Source organism: Polypterus senegalus, chromosome 3 (assembly GCF_016835505.1).
Source record: "Polypterus senegalus isolate Bchr_013 chromosome 3, ASM1683550v1, whole genome shotgun sequence".
NCBI lineage: Eukaryota > Metazoa > Chordata > Cladistia > Polypteriformes > Polypteridae > Polypterus > Polypterus senegalus.
The window spans coordinates 167323018-167350532 of NC_053156.1; the positions used below are offsets into that span (position 1 = coordinate 167323018).

The 27515-nt window shown below is 36.1% G+C and overlaps 1 protein-coding gene across 1 annotated transcript in view; it reads right to left on the reverse strand.

Annotated features, from left to right (window-relative positions):
- Positions 1–27028, reverse strand: part of ldah (lipid droplet associated hydrolase) — a 260977-nt gene extending 233949 nt beyond the window's left edge. The window contains exons 1-2 of the mRNA XM_039749785.1: positions 26556–27028; positions 21622–21786 (exon numbers count right to left, since the gene is read on the reverse strand). Of these exons, the coding sequence (XP_039605719.1) occupies positions 21622–21778 (157 nt within the window). The 5' untranslated portion in view covers positions 21779–21786; positions 26556–27028. The remainder of the gene's footprint in view (positions 1–21621; positions 21787–26555) is intronic.
- Positions 27029–27515: the final 487 nt, after the last annotated feature.

Consider the following 27515-nt stretch of genomic DNA (forward strand, 5'->3'; position numbering starts at 1 on the left):
AAAAAGTGCACAATTTGTAAAAATATAATCTAGCAAAGTCCATATCTCAGACCAAAATAAATGTGGAGGCAAGACCATAAACATTGTTCATACTTGACAGTCATAAAGTCAGCAAATGATGAAGTAGTTTTGCAAGAAATAATAAGCAAAAACTTATCAAAACTGATATGAGAAACTAATTAAACAAATGACTGTTTGGTACATAAAGAAGACTACAGATTTCTGTTAAAAAATATATTTAATTAATGATTAAAACCATGAATATGTTTCTTTATGCAATTGTCACTTAAGTTATCTTCACTCAATTCTGGAGATCAAATAAAAGATTTTCTTCTTTTATTTTTTTAAGACACAAAAAAAGAAGGGTTCATATATCAGTATGCAAATTCATTACATACCCTTTCATTAGTCAGACCCCCCACAAAATCTTAATATTATTTAAACACATATAAATCATACTAAGCATATTTTCAAATTATGTAAAGAGCTTTGTCTGCACTGTTATTATCAATAGAACTACATCTGTTTAAACTTTTAAATATTAAACAGCATGCTTACTACGAATTAAAAATTGAGATGGAGACATGAAAAATACAGAGTATAGTAAAATGAATATTATAGACTATTTATATAAACCATACACTTGTAACAGAAGCACACTCCTACAGCCATATGTTTTAGAAAATCTATTTTAAATCACTACATTCTTAATGTGATCAGAAACCACTTAAAAATCTATACTGCCAATCATTTTATAAACCATATGCTATGTAAAAGGTAGCAACTGGAGTCTTTAAAAACATAAGTATTTCATACCAAAAGCTGAGAAAAGTTCTTTATAGTACTCATTAAAAATAGCTTTTTATATTGCAAGATATCCTATTTCTTGCAAAACAATACTACTATGTTTAATTACTATACATTATTTAACTCAACACAATTTACATGAGATTGTTATACTTTTTTTGTAAACATCTGGGCAAGGCAGCAACATACACACAATCACTATGCAACTTCAAACGTATACCAAAAAGTAAACTGAACTACTCATAATAAATTAAAAAAGTAAAACAATTGAACATGTATGAATCACAATGCAATGGATACAAAATGTAATACTTAAAAATTACCAAATGTGCTATTGTATCTATTAGCAAAAGAAATATGTGGGATATTGACAGAAGTAGTGAAAAGCAAAGGCTAAAACTGGACCCTGATATATAATTTGATGTATGAACAGTACATCTAAAGAAACATCAAAAGCCTGCATATACTGTGATTTTATACCAAGATCAAGATAATCATTAAATCCAGCAAGAACTGCATTTTACAGACTGAAGCCTGACAATGTCTGAAACATTAGTTATCATGTTCTACAGTATTAAAAGATATAGACAAGTCAGTAAACAAAGCATCAAAGTGTTTCTTGGAAAATAAGACATCAGATATATCATCATTGCCTTTTATATCAGCAATTACAGTATTATATCACTTTTCCACAGGACTATGCTATTGTTGTTTAACTGCAGTATACGATTGTTTACAAACTTTTTGTTCTTGCCAAAGAGACAATTTTCTAAATTACAAGACAAATGTACAGAGTTATAAGTTACAAAATGACACAAAACAGTAGTAAAACACTACACGATTTAAATTACTATATAATCAACAGAATATTCATTTTAACCTCTGCTCATAAAGTGGCATAAGTGTGGTTTTGTCTATTACCTCTATGTGGTGAAGTATGAATGCACCAATACCACTCATTAGTATACATATATAGCTGAAACCACTGATACTCGTACTTGGAACAGAGTGTTGGACACACCACTCACAAAAAAAATCCTTTTTATACAAACTTGTCACACACAGATCTGAAATTGGAATATATTTGTAGGATTTTATATTTTGAACATACAGCACAACATTGAATTCAAAGTTTTAATTTTTCCATCCCTGCTACACTGTGTCTTAATAAATATGAATTGTCTCATTTTTCTATAACCATGATGTTTGAAATCTAGCACCATTTATTTTTCTAAATGAAAAGACTCATGTCACTACTCTATCTATATTATTGCAGCACTTTTACAAAGTTTACACATACATTACTTTATATATGGGCTTTTCTCTGGGTAGTAAGTTTTCCTCCCACATCATAAAGTTAGGAAGAAATTTGGTTTATAGGGTTATAACTGTAATGTGTACAAAGTACAGTAAAATTCTTAATTGCTTATGCTAACCAATATGTAACAAATTGCCTCTCTGGTACTACGATTATCGAGTATAACCATCTTACCTTAAAGCTTCCATACCTGAAAAATATCAACATATTTGTCAGATTAGACTATTTTGCAACTTCTAACTGGCACAGTCGGACAGACTAAGAGTGTGAGTGTAAATGTGAACTGCAACGGATGGGCAGCTCATCAATGTCTGGTTTAAGTATTGGATAAAATATCACATAGGTGAGTTTCAAATCTCTCATCAGTCATGAATTTGGAGTAAAGAAGATCATAAACCAGATAATAGTAATTGGATGAGTTCAACAAAAGTATGGATAGATAAATCTAAGTAATTTTCCATTAATTAATATAAAAAGGTTACTAAAATCAATAAGAAAAATATTTAGTGTGTTGTACTGACTGCTGAAGGCCTGTGCGTTGGAACTGGGGAGTCCTCTACAGCGCATCTTCAACCTGAGCCTGGAACAGGGGAAACTCCCGAGGCTTTGGAAAACATCTTGTATCACCCCAGTCCAAAAGGTATTATGTCCTAGTGAGCTGAATGACTTCCGGCCTGTTGCTCTGATGTCACATGTGATGAAGACCATGGAGCAGCTGCTGCTTCACCACCTGAGTCCACAGGTCTGCCACGCCCTCAACCCTCTGCAGTTCACATACCAGTAGAAGGTGGGAGCGGAGGATGCCATCATCTATATGCTACACCGATCCCTCTCCTTCCTGGACAGAGGCCGTAGTGCTGTAAGAATTATGTTTTTGGACTTCTCTAGCGCCTTCAACGCCATCCAACCTCTGCTCCTTAGGGACAAGCTGACTGAGATGGGAGTAGATTCACACCTGGTGGCATGGATCGTGGACTATCTTACAGACAGACCTCAGTATGTGCGTCTTGGGAACTGCAGGTCTGACATTGTGGTCAGCAACACAGGAGCACCGCAGGGGCTGTACTTTCTCCGGTCCTGTTCAGCCTATATACATCAGACTTCCAATACGATTCGGAGTCCTGCCACATGCAAAATTCGCTGACAACACTGCTATTGTGGGGTGCATCAGGTGTGGGCAGGAGGCAGAGTACAGGAAGCTAATCAAAGACTTTGTTAAATAGTGCGACTCAAACTACTTACACCTGAACACCAGCAAGACCAAGGAACTGGTGGTGGATTTTAGGAGGCCCATTTTACGATGGGCTGGTATCACATTATGATGTTTCCCATTTAAAACAATGGGAAATACTTTAAATATCTGATATTTTTTATTTTCTGGAAATTCTACAAACTAGGACAACCTCACTCCTCTTGCTGACAGGTGCACTTGAAGGTTGACTTACAGTAGACTTAGAATTTCACATGCACATGTACTTATTTGGATCTCTTTCACCTGTCACATAGAGAATTAAGAGAAGTATAAGAATTTCAGATAATAACCGCAGGTCAGATTTCTCATAACATTCTAACAATAATCCTCCTCTGAGTGCATTGTTCCGAGTCCATCCTGAAGTATAAATATGAAGTTCCACAAGTCAGAAAGCCAAATGTTAAAGTCCTTAAAAAAAAAAAAGTAAAAATAAAGAATCCACCCACCCATCCAAATGTTTAATCAAAATGGAACTCTTACCATGGTTTTTAGTGTTTGAGAAATAAACAGTTTTCAACATGCTTTGCTTGTGTATGAAAATTAAATAATTAAGTTATTGTCACTGTAACCACAACAATAGAATGTACATGTATATTGTCCATAGAATTTTCTTTTCACATTCACATATATTCAGCAGAATTTACAAAAAAACAATCTGAAAACAGATATAACCTCATTTCCAGCCAAACTAAAAGTAATTGTCGATGACCAATTCCATGTCTTTAGTTCTCACGAAGAAGCAGAAAAGAAACACAAGAAGATGATTCCAACATCCTTTAAAATATGAACATAAGTTATATTGTGTCTTGGTAAAGCGAAGAAGATTCTGATTGTCACTTGCTCTATCTTTAATATAATATCTGTTATAACTATACATTCTATTTCCTTTTTGGTTATTACATTAAAATGCATTCTATTAAATATATGTGTATTTGGGTAACCATTAAGTAACTGTTGTAATTGAAAGTGCCATTAAAGTTAAACATTTTCCCCTTTATTTGCTTCTCCAGGAGGCTGTTAACATCACGTCCTAGTTTTATTGTAGCTGGACTGTACTATAATAAGCTATCTCAATTTTAATTCTCACCACGCCACTGATGGCATCTGTTTTGGATGCGTCCTATCACTTGGCATGTAAATTGGGACATCATGAAGTGTGGTCAAGCTTCACATGAGGAGGCAAAATGGGGGTGGAGTTTTTTTGTAGAAGAAAGGGAGCAAGTTACTTCAAATTCATCCTTTATACTGTAACAAATAACTGCCTACATAACAACAAGCTCCATAGCCAGAATACCTGGCAATTATATGAAATCAAAGTTAAATAACGCACTACTTTTACTTAAGATTACAAAATGTCCTCAAAAGTTTAGAAGTAGCACTGTTTTTCTAACCACAGTGAACTTTGTAAGATGGAATGTCAATGGTCTTAATCATAACCTAAAGAGAAAAAAAAAGTATTCTCCTACCTAACAGGCCTAAATGCCAACATACTTATTAAGCACGTCTCCTGTAAAAATAACTAAGTACCAGTTTTGACTGCAAAGAGATTGGATTGGCCACATTTTCACTGGGGATCTTAATACAATCTCATTTGTAGCATCAGATGTAGTGCTATGGTGCTATGGCATGATAATTTATTTATTATCTAAAGTAATTTTAATAAATACTAGCAAAATACCCGTGCTTTGCAGCGGCGAAGTACTGCCTTGAAATTTTTATGAAGAAGAAAAGAAAACTTTTTTAAACTGAGGGAAAATATACAAATAATTATTTGTTAAGGATCTTTGTATGCCACGTTGTCAGTTCGGCCCTCCTGTTGTAATATGACCAAGCTATGCGCTGAGCTTACTCTTGAGCATGTAACGTAGAGTTGGCCATGTGAAAAGCAATCTTGCCTCAAATCTCACAGCTTGGATTGCTGCTGTCATAATCGGTTTGAGTTTCATGGTTTGTTTCAATTGCATTAGTATTTGCAGGACTTGTTGTGTTGAAGTGACATTCGGCATCTGTCAAGCATTGTAAGCATACAACCGGTTTCATCGATAACTTTGCATCCAGCTTTTGCAGTTTAAACATTCATAAACATCAGTGTCCACTACTCAAATTGTCACCTGTGAATCTGAGATGTTTAAGAGGTATTGGCGGTTCTCCAAAGGTGTAAAATATTTGTCCATTTCGGTACACTTGAAAGCGACAACCGAACAATTCAGCGGCAGCCATTAACTCACATGCAGAACCATAGGTGAAGGGCTTAAGCATGTCACTCTTACAGTGCTCCTGTGTAGTATAATTATCTCCTGTACCGTCATCAGTCCACACCTTGAACCTGTCACAGTCATTCAATACATAAGACACAATGTTCCTCCGGATACCAAAAGTGAGCCTGATATGGCCGTGCAATATGTAACACAGAGAATGGAAAAGGCAGGCGCCATCTCTCGGCATGGAAACCACTCGGTAAGTGACAGTTCTTTGATCGATGGTGATCACCTCGATAGAAATGTTAATGGAGGTACAGTTGTAACGATAAAGGAAATGGGTACCTGAACAATGTAAACTAAGTCTAAAATACCTATACAATAACTATAATTGTAATAAACGAACAATAAAACAGCGGAGAAGCCATGGATTAAATAAAAAGGCTGTAGTTATCAGCAGGGAGACATGAATACCGTGGTGAAGCAAGGAAGGGAATGAAGAGACCGGAGCAACGGACGGCCTTATATAGGCAGGCAGCCAACAACTGGGAGGCGTGGGGATGGGGGACCCAACACCGCCTCACACGACAACCGAGGTGCAGGCTATGGACTTATATATGTACGTAAGTAGGATTCAGTTAGCATTGGGAACCCGCGTACCAAATTTCTTGAAGATGGGCCAACAGGTAACAAAAACTGTTGGAAAGTACAATATAGCGGCTGACAGTGGCATCATACCACTGAAATAAGTATGTACATCGGTTTTGGTTAGCGCAGGGAAGCCGCCTACCAAATTTCGTGAAGACGGGGCCATAAATAAGAAAGTTTAACATGGCGGACGTTGTCGACCGTTATGACCGATATGTGTAGAATTTCGAAATGAAACCTGATTAACTTTTTTAAGTGAGGTGTAAGGAATGAGCCTGGCAAATTTCAGCCTTCTAACTACACGGGAAGTTGGAGAATTAGTGACATTGGAAAGTTCAATATGGCGGCCGACATTGGCGTCATACCACCGAAATAAGTACGTACATTGGTTTCGGTTAGCGCAGGGAAGCCGCCTACCAAATTTTGTGAAGATGGGGCCATAAATAAGAAATTTTAACATGGCGGACGTTGTCGATCGTTATGCATAGAATTTCGAAATTAAACCTGCTTAACTTTTGTAAGTAAACTGTAAGGAATAAGCCTGCCAAATTTCAGCCTTCTACCTACACGGGAAGTTGGAGAATTAGTGATGAGTGAGTCAGTGATTCAGAGAGGGCAACAAAGACCGTTGGAAAGTTCAATATGGCGGCCGACAGTGACGTCATACCGCTGAAATAAATATGTACATCGGTGTCGGTTAGCACAGGGAAGCCGCCTACCAAATTTCGTGAAGATGGGCCATAAATAAGAAAGTTTAACATGGCGGACGTTGACGACCATTATGACCGTTACGTGTAGAATTTCAAAATGAAACCTGCTTAACTTTTGTAAGTAACCTATAAGGAATGAACCTGCCAAATTTCAGCCTTCTACCTACACGGGAAGTTGAAGAACTAGTGATGAGTGAGTCAGTAAGTCAGTGAGGGCTTTGCCTTTTATTAGCCTTTTTATTTAAACCACAGCTTCTCCGCTGTTTTATTGTTCGTTTATTACGATTATAGTTATTGTGTTGGTATTTTAGACTTAGTTTACTATTTAGGTACCCATTTCCTTTACCGTTCCAATCGTACCCCCATTAACATGTCTATTGAGGAGATCACCATCGATCAAAAAACTGTCACTTACCGAGTGGTTTTCATGCCCGGAGATGGCACCTGCCTTTTCCATTCTCTGTGTTACACGGCCATACCAGGCTCACTCTTGATATCCGGAAGAACATTGTGTCTTATGTATTGAATGACTGGGACAGGTTCAAGGTGTGGACTGATGACGGTACAGGAGATAATTACACTACACAGGAGCACTACAAGAGTGAAATGCTTAAGCCCTTCACCTATGGTTTTGCATGTGAGTTGATGGCTGCCGCTGAATTGTTTGGTTGTCGCTTTCAAGTGAAACGAAACGGCCAAATATTTTACACCTTTGGAGAACCTCCAATGGCTATAAAACATCTTAGATTCACAGGTGACAATTTGAGTAGTGGACACTTTGATGTTTATGAATGTTTCAACTCTCAAAAGCTGGATGCAAAGTTATAGATGAAACCGGTTGTATGCTTACAACGCTTGACAGATGCCGAATGTCACTTCAACACAAGTCCTGCAAATACTAACATAATTGAAACAAACCATGAAACTCAAACCAATTATGACAGCAGCAATCCAAGCTGTGAGAAAACAGTAAAAAGGAGGCGTGTCAGACATCGTGGTACATTTTCTGCTGCAGCTAGACGGAAACAGCTTTGTGATGCTGCCACCAAATACTCGCAGAAAAATCCACACGTTAATAGACACGCTTTCGCTAAATACTCGCAGGCAAATCCACAAGTTCATAGAGACACTGCTGCTAAATAGTCGCAGGCAAATCCACAAGTTAATAGAGATGTTGCTGCTAAATACTCGCAGGCAATTCCACAACTTAGTACCGGAAATGCCTGTTAAACATCTTAGATTCATGAGTGTCGATTTGGGAAGTGAACACTTTGATGAATGAAACCTGTTATCTTTACAACAGTTGACAAACATGGAATGTAACTTGAACACAACATGTCCTCCAAATACGAACCTGATTGAAAGAAATAATGATAATCAAATCCTTGATGACAGCAACACTCATAACAGTGACAAAACAATTACACTGACAATCATGTTACATAATTTTTAAAATGTTTCCTTTTCTTTTTCATAACTTCTTTAACACACTACTTCTCCGCTGCGAAGCGCGGGTATTTTGCTAGTTTTCCATAAAAATAAACTGGCGACCAAGAAGGCATCAGAGCTATTCAGCAAAATTACCAGAACAGATAAAGAATATACCAGATCTGCAAATGATGCACTTAATAGGGAAAGACAGAATCTACAATCAGAATTTAGCCTCTTGACAACAAAGAAATGTAACAGTTTATGTTACAGCCTGGATGGCTATCCAGTGGAAATTTATTAAAAAAACTAGTGGCAGCGGAGAAGTAGTGTGTTAAAGAAGTTATGAAAAAGAAAAGGAAACATTTTAAAAATAATGTAACATAATTGTCAAAGTAATTGTTTTGTGTATTTGGCGGCAGCGTCACAAAGTTATTTTCGTCTAGCTGCATCAGAAAATGTACCACGACGTCTGACACGCCTCCTTTTTACTGTTTTCTCACAGCTTGGATTGCTGCTGTCATATATATATACACACACACACACACACATACATATATATATATATATACACATATATATACACATACATATCTTCATATCTACATATCTACATATACACATATATATATATATATACATACCTATCTACATCATATATACACACACACAAATTATATATGTGTGTATGTATGTATGTATGTATGTATGTACGTACGTACGTACGTATGTATGTGTGTGTGTGTGTGTGTATATATATATATATATATATATATATATATATATAATGTAGATAGGGGTGTGTGTGTATATATATATATATATATACATATATATATATATATATATATATATATATATATATATACACATACATACATATATATACACTAACATATACTTGTGTGTATAGCTTTTATATATGTGTGTGTATAGCTTTGGTCACTGAGTGCAAGTGAGAAATAATAAAATATAGTCTATAAGTTATTAAACAGTAAAACATTAACGTTTTAAGAAGTACAGGTACATTGAGCACTACTGGAGTGGTTGCGGGTAAACTACATTTTAAAGACTGTGTAACACAACAGGTAAGTAACTAACAGCAGCTAAAATGTATATGGATCATCTCTGGTAGTAGATCCCTTTTGAAAGGCGCTACACGACGGCTGTGGTATAGAAATTACATTTTCTATGTGAACATTCAAATTTGTGCCTCTGGTAATGTGCCTTACCGGCATTTAAAGAAAATTAGTTTTGTGTTTTGTGTATATATATATATCAAAATACCCGCGCCTCGCAGTGGAGAAGTAGTGTGTTAAAGAAGTAATGAAAAAGAAAAGGAAACATTTTAATAATAACGTACCATGATTGACATTGTCATGAGTGTTGCTGTCATATATATGCCTGCCTAAATAAGTCACCCTCGCTTTGCTCTTACTTTTTTACCGTTCATTTAATCATGGCTAGTGGCGGAAAAATTATAAAATGGAAGGAGGATGGCTTTACCAAAACAATTATTGATGGCGAATCGATTATTTATAAAGCTTGAATTGGTGATCTGTTTTTCTGTGTTAACCTCATATTTTTTCATACTTCTTCTCAAACTAAGGTGGTGCGAGGGTAAAATGAATCGGGATGCGCTGATCAATGTAATCTGCTTGTAATGCAAAGTGTGATTAAATGCATTATTTTTAAACGCGTTATGGAGCAAATGCATGAAGCTTCTCAGCTGTGCTTGTGCTAAGAAAAGGAAAGTTTTAAAAATAACGTAACACGATTGTCAATGTGACCTTTTGTAAGTAGTGCATGGAGGATTCAGTGTGTAGAAACTCTAGAGACAGCGTGTGTATTAACTTGTGGATTTTTCTGTGAGTATTTGGTGGCAGTCTGGCGAAGTTGCTTGGAAGACGGCGTTAGCTGAGCTCAGCTCAGAGCGAAATTAGATGAATGGGAGGGGATATGATGACGTGACTCCCCCACCCGCCTTAACTGTCAATCCCCCACAAACACAGTCTCGGAATTTGCATAAGCACACCCCTTCACCTACAATTTTAACTTAGTTACAAAGTGATCAAAACTCGTTTATATCCTCGTCCTCTCATTAAACTTGTATCCCGCATTACCTGTGGGCATGTGAAGCGCCAGCGGTAGCCTGTCTATGAACTTAATTTAAAGTTTAGGTTTACACCTTGCTTTCTTTCCGAGGTAGCATCACTCATGAATATGGTAGTATATGTCACTCGCTCGCTTCTTATTGTTTCGCTGCCTTCTGAATTATATAATGAATGTTTTCTTAAGCGCTTTTTGGAGGTCTTCCTGGTTTTCTACGCACTGCGTTGACAGTCAGTTCACGTGATTACGTGGGAGGCGTGATGATGTCACACGAAACTCCGCCCCCCCACGTCATTCCAGCTCAACTCCATTACAGTTAATGGAGAAAATACCTTCCAGTTATGACCATTAGGCATAGAATTTCGAAATGAAACCTGCCCAACTTTTGTAAGTAAGCTGTAGGGAATGAGCCTGCCAAATTTCAGCCTTCTACCTACACGGGAAGTTGGAGAATTAGTGATGAGTCAGTGAGTGAGTGAGTGAGTGAGTGAGTGAGTGAGGGCTTTGCCTTTTATTATTATAGATAAAACAGAGTTAGCTCCACTATTATTAGCAAAGTTTATAGAAGCTAGAGACAACAAAATAAAACCTCAAACTTCACCAACCATTAATGACCATCTTTCCAAAGTAAAATAAGGATTTATTGCAATGCACATTATACAGACCAGTTTCACTACTGAATAACGATGTTAAGATACTCTCCCAAGTTCTAGCTAGGAGGACTGAGAAAGTGTTTCCTTCTGTAATATCACAAGACCAAACCGGATTTATTAAAGGCAGGCACTTGGCTTCAAACCTTTGGCATCTGTTTAATGCAACATACTGTAAAATGTAAAACACCAAAGATTTTGCTATCTTTGGACACAGAAAAAGCCTGGGACTACCTATGTACCACATAAAACTACTTTATGTCATTCCAGAGGTCTCTGTCTGTATTAACAACATGATCTCAAACTACTTCAAACTAGAATGTGGTACTAAACAAGGACGCCCTGTATTACTATTGCTTTTTGCAATCAACACTGGCCATTCACTTTCAAAATTCATTACAGTTAAAAGGAATTAACACAGAAGAACTTGAACAGAAAATATCACTATACGCAGACTATATAGTACTGTATATACCAAGCCCACAAATATCTTTACCAAAAGTCCTTAATAGCACTAGCAGAATTTCAAAAGATCTGAACTCTAAATCTCTTTGAATAAAAGTGTGCTTTTTCATGTGAACTCTCTAGCAATACTAGACCGGACGTCTATCCATTTATTTTATCAGAACAGTGTAAATATCTAGGGGTAAATGGTAAACATCACAACAAATAAGATATTTTTCAACACAATTTTGCCATCAGGTGGTTGAGGTTTCAAACAAGATGTGTACGGATGGTCTACCCTCCATCCCACATTATCAGGGAGAATCAATGCTGTCAAGATGAACACCCTTTTCTATTTTAGAACATCCTTACATGTATTAACAAATCATTATTTATGAAAATATACTCAACATTTTTTGGAATTTGTGATATCCAAGCATTCGAAGGCGACACTACAAAGTCCTAAAGCAGAAGGTGGCATCGCACTTCCTTAACTTTCAGTTTTATTCCTGGACAGAAATTGACACAAATTGATAAATATAAACAAGCCTGGTCTCCAATAGAAATTACATCTTGCTGTACTTCTTTACAGTATACGGCCTGCTTTGTGCCCCAGTAAATACAAAGTGTTGTTAATATACCAATAATCCAATTGTTCAATCAACAAGTGGAGGATGCATTTTAAGGTAGAGAAGCTTTTACCTGTTGCACCTCTACATGAAAATCACCTGCAAAAAAATCACCCTCTCAAACCTACTTAGTGTTTAATCTTTGTAAAATGTCAGAATTAAAACACTTCAAGAACTGTACATCGATAATGTTTTTGTATCTTACAAATAATTATTCTTCAAATTTAACGTCCCAGCAGCACCACTTTTCCACCACTTTCAAATCTAAAATTTCGCTACACCTTAAACCCATTTCTATTCTAGAAGAAATACTGATCAGACTTGAAGATTCAGACAGTATGTCAATAATATACAAAACATCTTAAAATCTCACCTATTTAAAGATCCGGTGGCAAAAGGACTTTTCACTTAATATTTCAAAGGAAGAGTGAAAGGCAGCCATGCGTATAATACACTCCAGCACCATATCTGCAAAGCATTCAATCATTCAACTTTTCTTTTCTCAAGCACATTTATCTTATTTAAAATTGTATAAAATGTACCCAGGACAAGATCCAAGCTGCGGTCATTGCAATCTAGCTTTAGCCTCAATGGCTACATGTTTTGGCAGTTCACCAAATTAATATCAATTTGGAAAAACATCTTTGAATACCTATCAGGCAGCCTTGGTGTCACAATCACGCCACACCCATTAACAGCTGTGTTTGGTGTACTCACAAATGGGCTTGGATTTGTGGAGAAGGGCAACTTGATTGTAATTGTGTATACCACACTTCTAGCATATAGACTTATCCTGCTTAACTGGAAGAATCCCGACCCACGTTTTATAAGTCAGTGGGTAACATACAGTATGTTCTATACTTTGGGAAAAGGCACATTTTCCCTTTCCTGTTTTTTTTTTTCCCTCTCTATCTCTTGGGTGGACACTAAATTCTGTTATGTTAAGTTCAGCTTGATGGTATTAATTTTTTTTCTTTGTTGTTTAGGTTTGACTTGATTGAAGGTGTTTGCAAACAGTCAAACTGGATGAGTTCCTTGTGCTTAGCTTGGAACCTGCAGACAATGGTGGCACTACTTGGTAGGGAATTAAGGGTTTTGTTCTGAATTTCACTTACACTTTCTACTCACATCTTGCATGTTTCAAACTTTTAATAATGGATTTTGATTTGAGGCAATAATTGCAAGAAAGGGAATGTTCATTTTGGTCTATTAAGATATTGAATTCTTAATTGCCAATATTAGCCTCAAGATCAACAGTCTTTAATGCAAACGGCAGAGTTTCAGATTTACCATCATAGAACTTATTATTATGTACCATGGGCAAGGCAAATTAGATTATTTGCACCAAGATTCAGGAAGAATGACATCTTTGCCTCTATTTCTACTATATACACTATATCTGAGTCAATTCCAAAATAACCTACAAATAATCAATAATGAAATTTTACATTACTACGACAAACATTTTTTTAATTCCTCCAATACTCTTCCCTCCATTATCAAAATAATTCTTGAAAAAATTCTCTACCACTAACAAAAAGAAGGCTCTCTTTTGTATGCCTTTATTCCTTTAGCAGGCTCTGGATTCTATGAGTGTTGGGAAGGTGCCAGGGTAGAAGGGATTTATCCAAAGTTAATTTCTTTGTTTTAGAAACAATTGAGAGATGATCAGAGATGATCAAAGATGCCACCTCATCTTATCATTTAAACTTAGAACAAACAGTCATAGCTTTATATTTAAAAAACTGAATGAATACTATTTTTGTCAGAGTTACAGCCCCCTTTTCTCTTTATGAACACAGACATAAAACTAGCTAACATCATGGCCTGCAGTTTTCACAAAGTCACGGGTAAATTAATTAATGTCAGTCAGACTGTACACACTTAAGATTGTTGTCTGGTAGCATATGCAGACTCCTACATATAACTGATTCTATGTCCTCCCTTACTAGACCAGCTGCTCTCCTTTCCCTTAATGTGGATAAAGCTTTGATCATATGAATTGAACGTTTCTTATATCAGGTGAAGGTGAGAACGGTCTTCAGTGTACGATTTGTACATTTTATTAAGATTTTATACTCTTCCTCTACATAGTACCTTCACTATTAAAAGTGGTGCCAAGCAGGACTGCACTTTTCCCAGAATTTTTCCATTTATCTCTCAAAGGACTTTCAGTCTCCATCAGAAACACCCAGCTCATAATCACAATAAAACTTTCAATTTCCATTATGCAAGATTGTTTATATGCAGAGGATGTCTTTCTTTACTTGGTATGATATCCAACAAATTTCAGACTCATAGGACTTTTGAAATCTTATGTTGTTCCAAAATTAATTGGGCTAAACCCTCTATTTTGCTTCTTAATGGCCTTTGTTTCCAACTTTACCTCCTCTTATTAATCCTTGTGCCCAATTGTTTGTGATATTCAAGAACTGAAATATATACTTACAGTATGTGTAAAACATATTTTTTAACAATTATCACTGCATCCTTTATTAACAACTGGTCTCAGCTTTCTTTCTCTCCTTTCAATTTCATCCTACCTTTATCAAAATGACCATTGCGCCTAATTTTTAATTTACCTATGTTACTGTCCCTCAAACTCCTCTTGTTAATAGTGAACTGTAGTCTAGTAGTGGATTTGATTACTGTATTTCTGCGGAATGTTGACAGGCCTAACCTTAATAACTTTAATTCATTACAGACTGAGTGCTGGGCTCTTTTATGGGACACTATTCTCATACAAACACAGAGCCAAAACTAGGTAAGGCAAGGCCAACTAATAGACAACACATAAATGGGATGTTGTATAAAATATGAGTACAGAGACAAAACTAAGAAGGAAAAGGGGAAAAAGTTCAATTTCAACAGAGAGTAAGGCCAACCTGGGAACTAGCTCCCACGCCACAGAAATGCTATATAAACGTGTCACTCTAGACCAGGGGTCTCGAACACGTCATTCGCGAGCTACCGGTAGTTCACAAACCCTTTCCAAGTAGCTCATTAAAGGGTTAATGAATCCTACATAAATTTGAAAACTTGATTAGTCAAATTAGGGGTTGACGATCTTTCCAAAAAATCATACCAATCACGATCAACAATCTGAATTACAATCTATGTTTTCAATGTGGCATACACTTAAGAGAATATCCATACTCAAACTCATCAAGACCTAAGTAACACTTTATTTTTCGCAGGTGAACTAAATATTTTTTGTGATGTTTTAATGCAAAATGTGCGTTGTGGACACCAACATTTTGTAAATGTTCAGGCAAAACAAGCTTATTCAGTTTGTTTGGGTTGAAATAAGTTATGAGAATAAACGTTAGAAAACATGAGTAGCTCTCGAACATTTTCATTTTGCAAAAGTAGCTCTCAGGGGAAAAAATGTTGGAGACCCCTGCTCTAGACAATATCAAATACATAATAATAACAGAGGTCACTGGGCTTAAGTTTGCAAACAATTGCTATAATTTTCTTTAGTTTTCATTAAAATACTGTACAAATGTTTAAAAAAAGGCAGATATAATTTGCATATGAAAAATAAACTCAAAGCAGTCAACACCACTCCTATGAGGCAAGTGAATCTTCTCATTTAGTTTCATGTGTTGCATAGTGCTATTTGAGTACAAACAGTAACAAGCTTGGTAAAACCGCAGATTGTACTGCTAATCCTCATTAAAAATGCTTGCCGACATTGCCAAAGCAACAGTTTTGCTGGACAGTTAATTATGTATATCTACAAGATTGTTCTTTGTGTATGAGATTTATAAATAGTGAGCTTCATAGCAAAGCCAAAATATGTATTCAGTTCTAAGTATTTAAGAAATTCAGATAGTTCACTATTGTACAATGTTCCCTTGATAGTATCCACTAAAGTGTATGTAAAGTAGTGCCACATGTGTATTGCCAGATCACAGAGATGATAAATGTGGTTTAGCTCCAGGCTTCAAACAAAACCATTTATTGAAATCTGATTGACGTTTGCTTTTTCACAAAGACAAAAAAGGGGAGCATACTCTCACAGTACAAGTAAATGACCCACCAATATGAACAACAAGAGCATTAACTGTTTCAACACAAACCCTGTTTAAATCTTTCTAAAATTAAGTTTGAAAGGTCACAAAATGTAGTTTTAACCTAATTAACTTTGCATTCTGGAAAACTTCTTACTCATACATAGCATTTCCAGATTTTGTTTTCCTTTAACAGTTCTATACCACTTAATGTATTGATTCAAAAAAAGAAAAAGAAAAAAGAAAAAGTATATATTGAAGAACACATCTTACAAAAGCGACTGATCTACTCACCAACCACTAATTCACTATTCAGTCTTAGTCTTATAGGTTTTCATTGCAAGATCTCATTTAATTCCTTGTTTGATCAGGTGAAAATAGTATGCAATTCATATCAAATTTAGCAAGTGTATTAATTGATATACATTAGTGGCTTAGAAGATAGGTAGAAAGATTAGTTATTTTCAGTTATAGGTGATATTAGAAGTCTACCTTCAAGTATTTTACACCAGCTGAAGCAATTGTAATACATTAAAATCACTCGACATACAGGTAGTCCCCAGGTTACGGAGATCTGACCTACGACTTACAAACGTGGCCGCAGCTGTGATGCATGCGCCTCAGTAACTGCCGCTCCATCTTTTTCGGCCTGGGGACGCTGCAAGCGGTGGCTGGACGGAGGCTGGAGGGGGCGATTTCACTGCTCGTGCAGTGTAGTGTCCCTCGGGCAGCTCCCGGCAGCAAGCGGTTTCACTGCCCACCCACCACACACAGCTGTCCCATTTGTTCTCGGTGGGCTGCTGGTAATGCTGCAAGCAGTGGCAGGATGGAGGCTGGAGGGGGGCTATTTTGCTGCTCGCGCAGAGTAGTGTCCCTCGGGCAGCTACTGGCGGCAAGCGGTTTCACTGCCTGCCCACCACACACAGCTGCCCCGTTCGTTCTCGGTGGGCGGCTGGTAAAACTGCAAGCGGTGGCTGGACGGAGGCTGGAGGGGGGCGATTTCACTGCTCGTGCAGTGTAGTGTCCCTCGGGCAGCTCCCAACGGCAAGCGGCTTCACTGCCCGCCCACTACACACGGCTGCCCCATTCCTTCTCGGTGGGCGGCTGGTAATGCTGCAAGTGGTGACCCGGTTGTGGCTGAACAGAGGCTATTGAGGGTGAACGGGGCGGCAGGGGTTAGCACTGTACTGTGCATCGGATGGCTGCCTATTGAATGAGGGTGATTCATTACCCGCCTTTGGCCGCACCGTGTTCGTTCTAGGTGGGCAAACGCTGCAGGCAGCATACTGTAGTGGAGGTGACTGTGAGGTGGGCTGGTGATGAACCGCCCGTCGATGCCCCCATTCATTCTCAATAGCGTGCCTGCTTGTACTGTTACATACAAAACAGGAAGTTCTCTCTTGTCAGTACATCAGATGTGTTGACGACTGGTGCCTTCCTGATATGATAGCGTGTACAGTGCTGTGCAGAAGAGCTCATCTTAATCTTTTGTCTTCACCCTTCAAAAATGTCTCTGAAATACAAATCTGATGCAAGTGCTGGTGATAAAGAAGAGAAAAACCATCACCATTGAAAATAAAGTAGAAATAATAAAAAGGTCAGAGAGAGGTGAAACTCCATCATTCATTGGCAGAGCACTTGGTTACAGTCAGTCAACAATAGCATTTATTAAATTTATGTACCTGTTCCGATTTACATACAAATTCAACTTAAGTACAAACCTACAGTCCCTATCTCGTACATAACCCGGAGACTGCATGTACTAAACTTTAACACTAAAGTAATTAATAGATGGACAATTAAATTGTGAATGATGTAACAAAGCCCAGAAAACACTTTCACAGGTGATAGAATATTCCAATGCTTAAATAAATGTAATGAAATAAGCTCCTCAGACATACAATTAGAGTAGTTAAGCACACAAGTAATTAAAAGATGAAAAAGAGCCCTGTGAATGAAATAAGAGAGCTAGGAAAAGACTTGCTGATTTATAACACAGAGGACAGAATGATAAAGGTTAAACTTGAAAGTACTACTCTGATGAGTAAAATGTATGTTTATAAAACAGAAAGAAATAGTTGGAAGGACTTAACCTTCATGAAGTAAACTACATGCTAAACCTGTTAGGAAAGACGACAAACCAATTTGTAGGGAATCAATGAAGTAAGCATTAATAGAACTAATGCACATTCAGTTAACATAAATGAAAATAATGATGTTATTATCCTTTTAGATGGCTGTGCAAAGTTTTTAGCCAACCTACAAACATACTATAAAGCACGCTTAAGAAATTAAAGATCTTGTGTAGTTATCCAATAAGGTTGTGTAGATAGACTGCAAGAGTTCAATGAAAATGTTAATTCACTGTCTAAAGCATGTGAAAAGAAAAACGTGTAAAGGTGTACTTTAAACTTAACAACAGTGAGCAAGTCATGCTTTAAACAAACAGAACACTGATTATTTCAACAGAAATATATAATGCAAATAGGTGGCTTTTATTTTTATGCATTTGTGAAAGTTATAATTTGTCTTCCTTTAGACATATAATATATACAGTGGTGTGAAAAACTATTTGTCCCCTTCCTGATTTCTTATTCTTTTGCATGTTTGTCACACAAAATGTTTCTGATCATCAAACACATTTAACCATTAGTCAGATATAGCACAAGTAAACACAAAATGCAGTTTTTAAATGATGGTTTTTATTATTTAGGGTGAAAAAAAATCCAAACCTACATGGCCCTGTGTGAAAAAGTAAAACACATTGTGCTCTAAGACCACTAAATGAACGGGTATTCTGATTACTTCTCCAAGACTCCCCAACTCCCTCCCCACCCCCCTCATCTCTTTATTGTTTGACTTCAGTTTCATCAGAAATCAGTCAAAGAAAACCAACAGCTGGTTGACAATGAAGCTGAAAACAGCAATAACATCAATTAACAGGTTAAATCCTAAAACATTAATATGGATTTCTAACAAACTGAACCCAATTAATCCCTGTTTTTAATGATCAAACAATGCCTATCCTGACAGCATGAGAAATTAACCAACATTTGAATCCTGGCCTGGTGCATAAAAGACACATTTTTCCCTTCCTTTTGTGTGTGATTTTGTGTGTGTGCGTGTGTGTGTGTGTGTGTGTGTGTGTGCACGTGTGTTCGCTTGTGTGTGTGCCCACATCCCAAAGGCATTAATTTTGAGTTGTCCCTTGTATGAGTAGATGAATGCGTTTCATGAAATGAACTGGATTCCTGTACAGTATTAGCTGTTATCTTGTGCCATCACAATCATTCTGAAAATACAGATGTTTTATGGATGCTCAATCTACAACTCTAAACTTTTTCTTTTTAAATATTTAATTAAAATAGCTACTCTATGATAAGAAACCACAGGTGCAAAATGATACCTAATTGTGTTGGTTGTAGTATTGTGCATAATTGTTAAATAGGAAACTTTTCAAAATTTTGAATTTTAGCAAGCTATTAAACAAAAATGAAGAAAAAAATACAAGCTGGAATTATTTTTGTGTATATAAGAATAATGACAATTAGCTAGCTATCCACCCGTCCATTTTTGAACAAGCTTTTCTTGCAAGACTATTGATCAAAAAAATATTTGAGCCAGGGTAAGCCACCTGATTAATCAATACGTTACACTGATAGCTAAGACTGGCATCAAACTAAGTAATACATCACAGTGTAAATAATTTATCATTTAAGGACATGTTTCATCCACACCCGGCATAAACAAAAAAGCAGTAGTAAATTGTTGACTGAAGAGCAGAAAAAAAACATTATCTTATATATAAATTTCTATGCATGGAAGTGTGTGTGTCTGTCTGTCCGGAACAGAAAAGTGCAAGACTGCAGCATGAAGTTCAAAGAAATTGACTCTGTCGCGAAAGTGAAACTGCAGAGAAAACTTGCTTAGCTGCTGATACACAAGAGAGGAGAGTACATCAGCAAAACGTAAAACCTTTATGTTAAATTATACTACATTACATTATACTACACTATTATAGCTGTAATCATTAAATCTAAACAACAATGCAGAAATTCTCCAAATGTTAGCAAAAGGGATTATATAATATGTTTTTAAGGCTTATATATTCTTGAACTTAAACCTTTGTCACACTCAACAACTTTTCAAGTAATTTTCAACTATAGTCTCCATTTACATACTCTTATAGAAGCCAGGACAGTAGCTATGCATGCCTGTGACTGACAGTCACATACAGTAGTATGACATCACCAATACCACTATCAAAAGCATTGTGCAACTAGCCATAACAAGTTATACAGGATTAACTACTTTCTGTGTAAAATTTGGCAACTAATAGGCACTCACCTGGAAGTACAATGCATACAATTCAGCCACAAGGAAACAGAAAAGCTGGCACTTTAGACCACATAGACAAGAAGAGCTGAACCATGACACAATGTAAAAAGGAAAATGACAGGCCAAAACTGTTCTTACAGACACCGGAACTGTCATATAATAGATGGCTGTCAACATGAGGCAAACTTACAATATTTTGACAGCAAGAACTACATATATGAATGATCCTTCTGTAAAGTTTAGGGGATTTACATGTTACCTTTGATTGTGACCTATTCATTAATACTCTACTACAGTATCCAAAACCTGCTTATTCTGGGCAAAAAATGTTGAAAAAAAATTCACTACTCAGGAAATGGAACAATTAAAGCATCACTTCCTACTATAATGCTTTATGCATTTATGTTTGTTGAAATTGCCTCATTCCCGGGCTACTGCTACTTCATATTCCATCACAAGGATTAGAATTAGAACTGGAAAGAACTGACTATATAATTGCTGTATTAATTCTCTACAATACCTTCTTGTTATGTTTAGGCAACTTTCTAACATATAACAATGTACACTGCTTTCTCCCTCTTTACCTGACAGAGCACAATAATGCCTTGACATACACTGTTCACAAAGTAAAAGGGAAATAAAATCATTACATTACATACAGTCAACTGTTATAAAAATATGTGAATTCATTTCATCAGAAAATAATGTAAAATTACAGTTAAATCTATGTATTTAGTAACTAAAAATACAATGACATTCCAACAAATGTCCTAAAAGTGAAATAATAGTTATCTAAAATTGTACATACTTATCAGAGCTGAGTTTAAAATACATTTTCTTTTCTGGATTTTTAGTACCTAACAAATATGGTGACTCTTAAATAATTTGCTTATTATAGTCATTAGTATTTATACAGTATAGAAAAGTAAGAGAATTGTCTATAAAGGGTTTTAGCATTCACCAATATATTAATACTAACTACAGGAATGAATGTGATTTTAATAACACCAGGCTTATGCTCTTGTAAAGCAGAAAACAACAAAACAAGTACATGTTAAAGAAGTTCACTACCTGGAATGATCAAAAAAAGTACAGAGGAAGATTCTTCACATCCACTGGCATGCAGCAGATTAGACTGACCGAACTTTAGAACTTCTGTTGCTGCATTACAACAATAAATGTGTTCTTTCAAACTTTCCATTCTTCCCTCTGAACTCAGTGTCTCCATTATTGTATCTGCAAAAAAAACAAAAAAAAGACTTCTTTAAAAAAATAAAAAAATAAAAAAAATAAATAAAAAAAAACTTAATTAATTTCAGGCTTGCAGTCAGGTAAAGCCTATCCAGGCAGTACTAGGCACAAAGCAGAAAACAGCACTGGACTGGGTGTCACTCCTTCATGTGAGCTGCTCATGCTCACCAACATCCATATTTAAACAAAGACTAGTTTGGGAACTGTATGTCTTTGGGAATGCAGCAGGAAAGCTGGAATATGAGGAGGAAAACCTATTTGCACATAGGGAGAACATACAAATGTGACACAGCCAACATCCGAGAGCATGATTCAATTTCACGGACACGGTGTCCATGAAATTTGTAGTTCCACCTATTGCACTACTTGCTGCCCTAAATGAGACTTCAAATAAAAGCATACAAAATTTACACATTCTAAATCCAAAAAAGACAAAGACATTCATTCATTCATGAAGTAATATCCCAATTTTAGATCACTGTCATTTAATAATGCCTACCATATATTTATGAAGTGAGTCTTCCAAGGAAAACAATCACACTACCTTCTATCAGGGAAGTGCAATGTCTGCTATACACAGATTTCCCCCCCGACTATTGTGAAAAATAAAAAATATGGTTAGGAGCACATGTTTAAAAATATATTTTTATTATTAAAGCAAATGTTTAGGAGCCATGAAACATATAAAACAGCTCACAAGATCCACAATAAAAAAAAAAAGAAATTTGTGTTTTTATCCGGATTCAGCGGGTTGGAAAATGGATGGATGGATAATCCCATATGTACAATTTCTACTCAACACTCCCGATCACTTAAGAATACATCATAAAATGAGTCTTTCAGTTTGCTGAAGGCTCTGCATTCATTTATAGATTTATAGGGCCATTATTGTTATGTGTACAAATTACTGTGAAATTCTTACTTGCATGAGCTAATCAACATGCAACACATTATCACAATTATTGAGTATACCTGCCTTAACTTTAAGATTCTATCTCCTTACCCAAATATCTCCAAAATATTTGAAACCAATAGGCAAAGTGAGTAAGAACATTTATACAGTATTATCCATACTAGCTATGGTGACTCTGTGGTTAGTGCTACTGTCTCATAACTACAGAATTCAAATTCCAGTCCAACACTCACGGTTCTTGGCTTACAGCATTTTTAATGTTTGCCTTACTATATAACATTGTGTTCACTGCAGTTTAAATTTATTCTTATTAATTACGAAAAATAATACATCTGTAATAAAGATGAAGAAATCAAGATGGATCTGATACAGCAACAATTAAAGGAATAGAATGTTAAGACTCATTCAGAATAGATTTTATTTCCACAGCAAACTGTTATTTTAAATTAATCATCATTACTTGACAAATTATTGAGTCCAACTTAAATAGACTTTAAAAGCATACTCTACTGTGAACTACATACATTTTTAACAGTCCAAAAATCTCTCACTCTCTCCAATTACTATTTTATGTATTTCATGGTGGGTGTCGACAAAGATCAACATCAAGGAGTACAGGCTGAAACAATTTCTAACAAACAGTAAACAGAAGTGATCTACAGTGGATTGTTGAGTTTTATTCACTAGATGGAAACAAAGACCACTGAATAAACTGAGGTTTGTGCACTTCAGGCATCAGTTCTCTTTACAAGATATTATTAAATACTTGCCTTTCCCCTCACTTGCCAAGTAGACTAACTGAACGTTATTTTACAACTTGTGACAATTACAGTTTTTACATCTAGGCTTAAAACATATTTTTTTTTAGTTAGGCTTTAAATTAAGCTTTATTTCTTAACATTTTGTTATGTTTATTTTACTGTTCATACTCGATTTGTTAACTTTGAATTCAGGTATATTTTATTGATTTATTTCTTTTATTTTATTTTTTACTTCTAATTTAATTATTTTTCTAATGATGCACCGATATGGAAATTCTGGGTGATACCGATAACCGATATGTTTTTTGGTCCATCTTTGCCAATACCGATTACCGAAGGCCGATATATATTTTTTTTATTTGCTTCAGTTATGAATGTTTTAGGTATGCTGAAAATATATTATGCATTATAAAATAAACAACAGTAGCATGTGAAACAGAGATTAACTTTTTATTAACTTGCTGAATTTTATGCTCTTCTTTGCTATATAAGCAGCCAGTGCTTTATGCGGGGGAAAATGAGCAAGATATGGCTCATCTCTATAGAAAAAATACTCTAGGTCATGTACAAAAATCTGCTTAACACATTCTGAGTAACTTAAGCACATCAAGACACCATGCCATTACTTACCATGGCATTGGGTATATTAACAAAAAAATGAATGCATATTCTTTGTGCTATAATCAGACATACTTTAACTAAAATAAAGGGTACAATGAGGCCAGTAACCCTGGGCTTAAGTTGGCTTCTTTAAAAGAGCAAATGGTAGGTTTTTCTTAACAAAAAGAAGCATGTCTGCCTTTTCACCAGCAAACCTGTTTCCCTTTTCATTTACTATATTTGACACAGCTGAAAAAGGCATTCACTGTCTACACTGGTTCAAGGTGCCGATAGGTACTTGATCACTGCCTTGGCCAAGGTTGGGAAACAGGCTGCACTGCTTTTCCAATACTGGAGGGCGCAGTTATTTCTGGACATAGGGGGCTCACTGAGATAGTTATTCAGCTGGAAAAAAAAAAGTTTAAAAACGTTTACCAATATTATAGTAAAAAAATAATCAATTATTATTAGGTTGACCAGATTTGTGGTAAAGAAAAACAGGACAACCACCTGTACCAACCACCGCCATTAATAAAAACTTGTGATGTTGAAAGCTTGATGTATAATGATTTCGGTCGTGTAAAGGGCATTCTTATTGACAAGCCTGAATTATATCGGTTAAAATATACAAATCTGACCGATTTCGATGTCATTATTGTTAATGAACATCGGCCGATAACAATACAGTTCCCAATATATCGTGCATCTCTGATTTTTTCTATTAGTTTTAGTATCACATTTGAACTATTTCCAATTGTATTGTCAAATTTCTTTCAGTTTTATATTGTAACTTGTTTTGCTTTTGTTCATTTCTAAAGCTGCGTTTAACGTTACAGAAGGAGCTATATAAATAAAGGCACCCTGCCCTTGTGTAACAGGCAACATGACATGCACACTTACAAGTAGGGAAGAATCACTGTTCAACACTTCTTTTGCATCCCACACCTGTCCTCTTCTTGTCACTCTCAAGCTCATGCCGTTTATCTTCTTTCTAACTCCATACTCAGTAACACATTGGACTTGACCAGTTTTAAACTCATTTTTGTGGTTAACTTCCAAGTTAGGTCAGAAGTTACTCCCAAGTGTTGGGGCAATTGTCTAACAGCAATACAGACACAAGGCTAGAGCCCCCACTACCTACCCCTGGTGTTCTTATACCTCTGAGCCTTCTCTTGCACAGATCTCTTTAGAAAGACAACATAGCCATTTCCTTACCAAACTAAGTTTGTCCAATTGGGTCTGTATGCCACCATCTCCAGCATCTCTTAAACTGCCTCATTATCTTTTTTATCAGAGGTCCAGGTAACCCTGTACACTGTTATGATGCCTATACTCTTGCATCCGCGGCTGGAAGTGGTGGATCTTGCCATGGTCTTTAAATGGAGAAAGGATAAATTGTCCCTACAAGTGATTAATCAAAAGGATTTTTTTTTAAAATGCGTCACTTGCCACCCAATGAAAGCCACCTTCAATAAACATTTAGCCAAAAGGAATTTACTTGTCAATATCATGTACTACTCTCTGCAAAGCTATAGTATACTCCGGTCAACCAAAATTAAAAAACAACAATATAAATCCTGGATTACAGATTCAGATGAGAAATGCAGGAAAGCTGGGAAACTGCTCTGGACAAAATCATTTTGTGGCAGATCATGTTAGTTGTTTTAAGTACTTTTGTATATGTGAACAATGTTAATTGAATGGAAATGTACAACAAAAATTAAACGGAATGTGCTAATTATTATTTTAAATAAAATTTAACCATGTTAAATTATTATTTATATATAGTGTACTGCACTGAAAGTATTCATTGATTAAAATTGACTTAAACTTTGATTTTAAATGTACATAATGGGTGAAAGTGTAGTGCAAAGGTCACAGCACCAATTGACTCTGTTGGAATTAAGCCTCGTCACCGTGGACTGTGAAACCGTATCTTTATCAGACTGGGTTATTCTCCAACAAACCAAATATAATGCAGGTCAACTTTATTAGTGACTCTACACTGGCGTTGAGGAAGGGCATCAAAGCAGGGTTTCCCATCAGTTCCTTGAGTGCGTGAATTGATACCAAACTAGAAATTCACAATATTAAGAAAATTCTTAAATAAACATTTAGACTTAATATTAATTAATCTGCAAATGTAAAATCGATAGGGAATGCATTTTCACGCAAAACGGTTCAACACAAGTATTCCTGTAGTCTAATATAATACTTAATTTTTTAGAAAATATCTAAATATACGTGTTTCTAACCAGTATTTAGCCTGACACGCCCCTTTGAGGCTTCAAACAGATGAAAACTACAAAAGCCTTAGGTTGAATGCTCTTGTGTATGATTAAAATAAAAACACCAATTAACTAAAACGTTTACTAAATGAAAAACTACATTTATTAAGCGTACGTTTTTTATTCCCACTTTACATTGTTACAATCATTTTTCCCGTTGATGAAATCAACGCATGATTCTGTCATGCTTACCTTAATGGAACTTAAGTTCGCTACAATATTAAAGAGGGGTTTCCTATTGCCTTTTTCTGTACTGAAAAATTCCGAAAACAAGATCCGAATTATATATTTTTTCCACAACATGTCACAAAGTGTGGGCGCACATCTGCAGATCACATAACTTTTAAGACCCTCCAGTCCAACGAGAATGAATTAAATTTCTTATCCATGCGTAAGCATTCGCTGTACTTCTACGGCTCACAGTCCAAATATGAAGGAACAATTAAATATGTCCGGCTTTGCACTCTAAACGCGTATTTTTTGTTCCTACCGTAAACCGAGTACAGTATGTATTTTATATGCATACGTTTCCACCCCTTTGTTGTTAGAGTTGCTTTTTCGTTCTATACAGACTCGCATGGCCCCGGAGAAAGACAGAGCGTAAGCCAAGCCCAGCATCAATTCTCATAACGAAAACGAAATAAAATAAGACGCAGGCAAGCCTGTTCCATCCACATCCAGCCGGACTTGTTTATTATGCCTACCTGCAAATGCAGTTCCTCTGATCCAGGGAGTAGAACACGATCCCTGAGGAATGCTCCTGCAGACGCGACTATACGTTTATAACTCTGCACAAACAATATATATTAATGTTTAACTTATAATGCATGGTCAGCAACAGGGTTGTGCAGCAGTTAGCGTCTCTCCAAGTAACTGAAATTCAGGCACTATTTGTAAGATTGGACATTAAAATCTGGGTTTTCTGTGAGTTTCTACCTACATTTAAGTGATTCATGTATCACCCCATTATAAAGTCAGCTTAGTTTAGTTAGGTTGCAGGCTTACGCTGTCAGTATCAGAGTAACCATGCAGCCCTCACGAAAATGAAATATACCCGAAATACATGTGGAGATGTGTTGCAATATAATGTGGTTAAAATATTTTTTTCCAAGATTATACCTATTAAACATGCATTTCCCTTATTGTAACAAA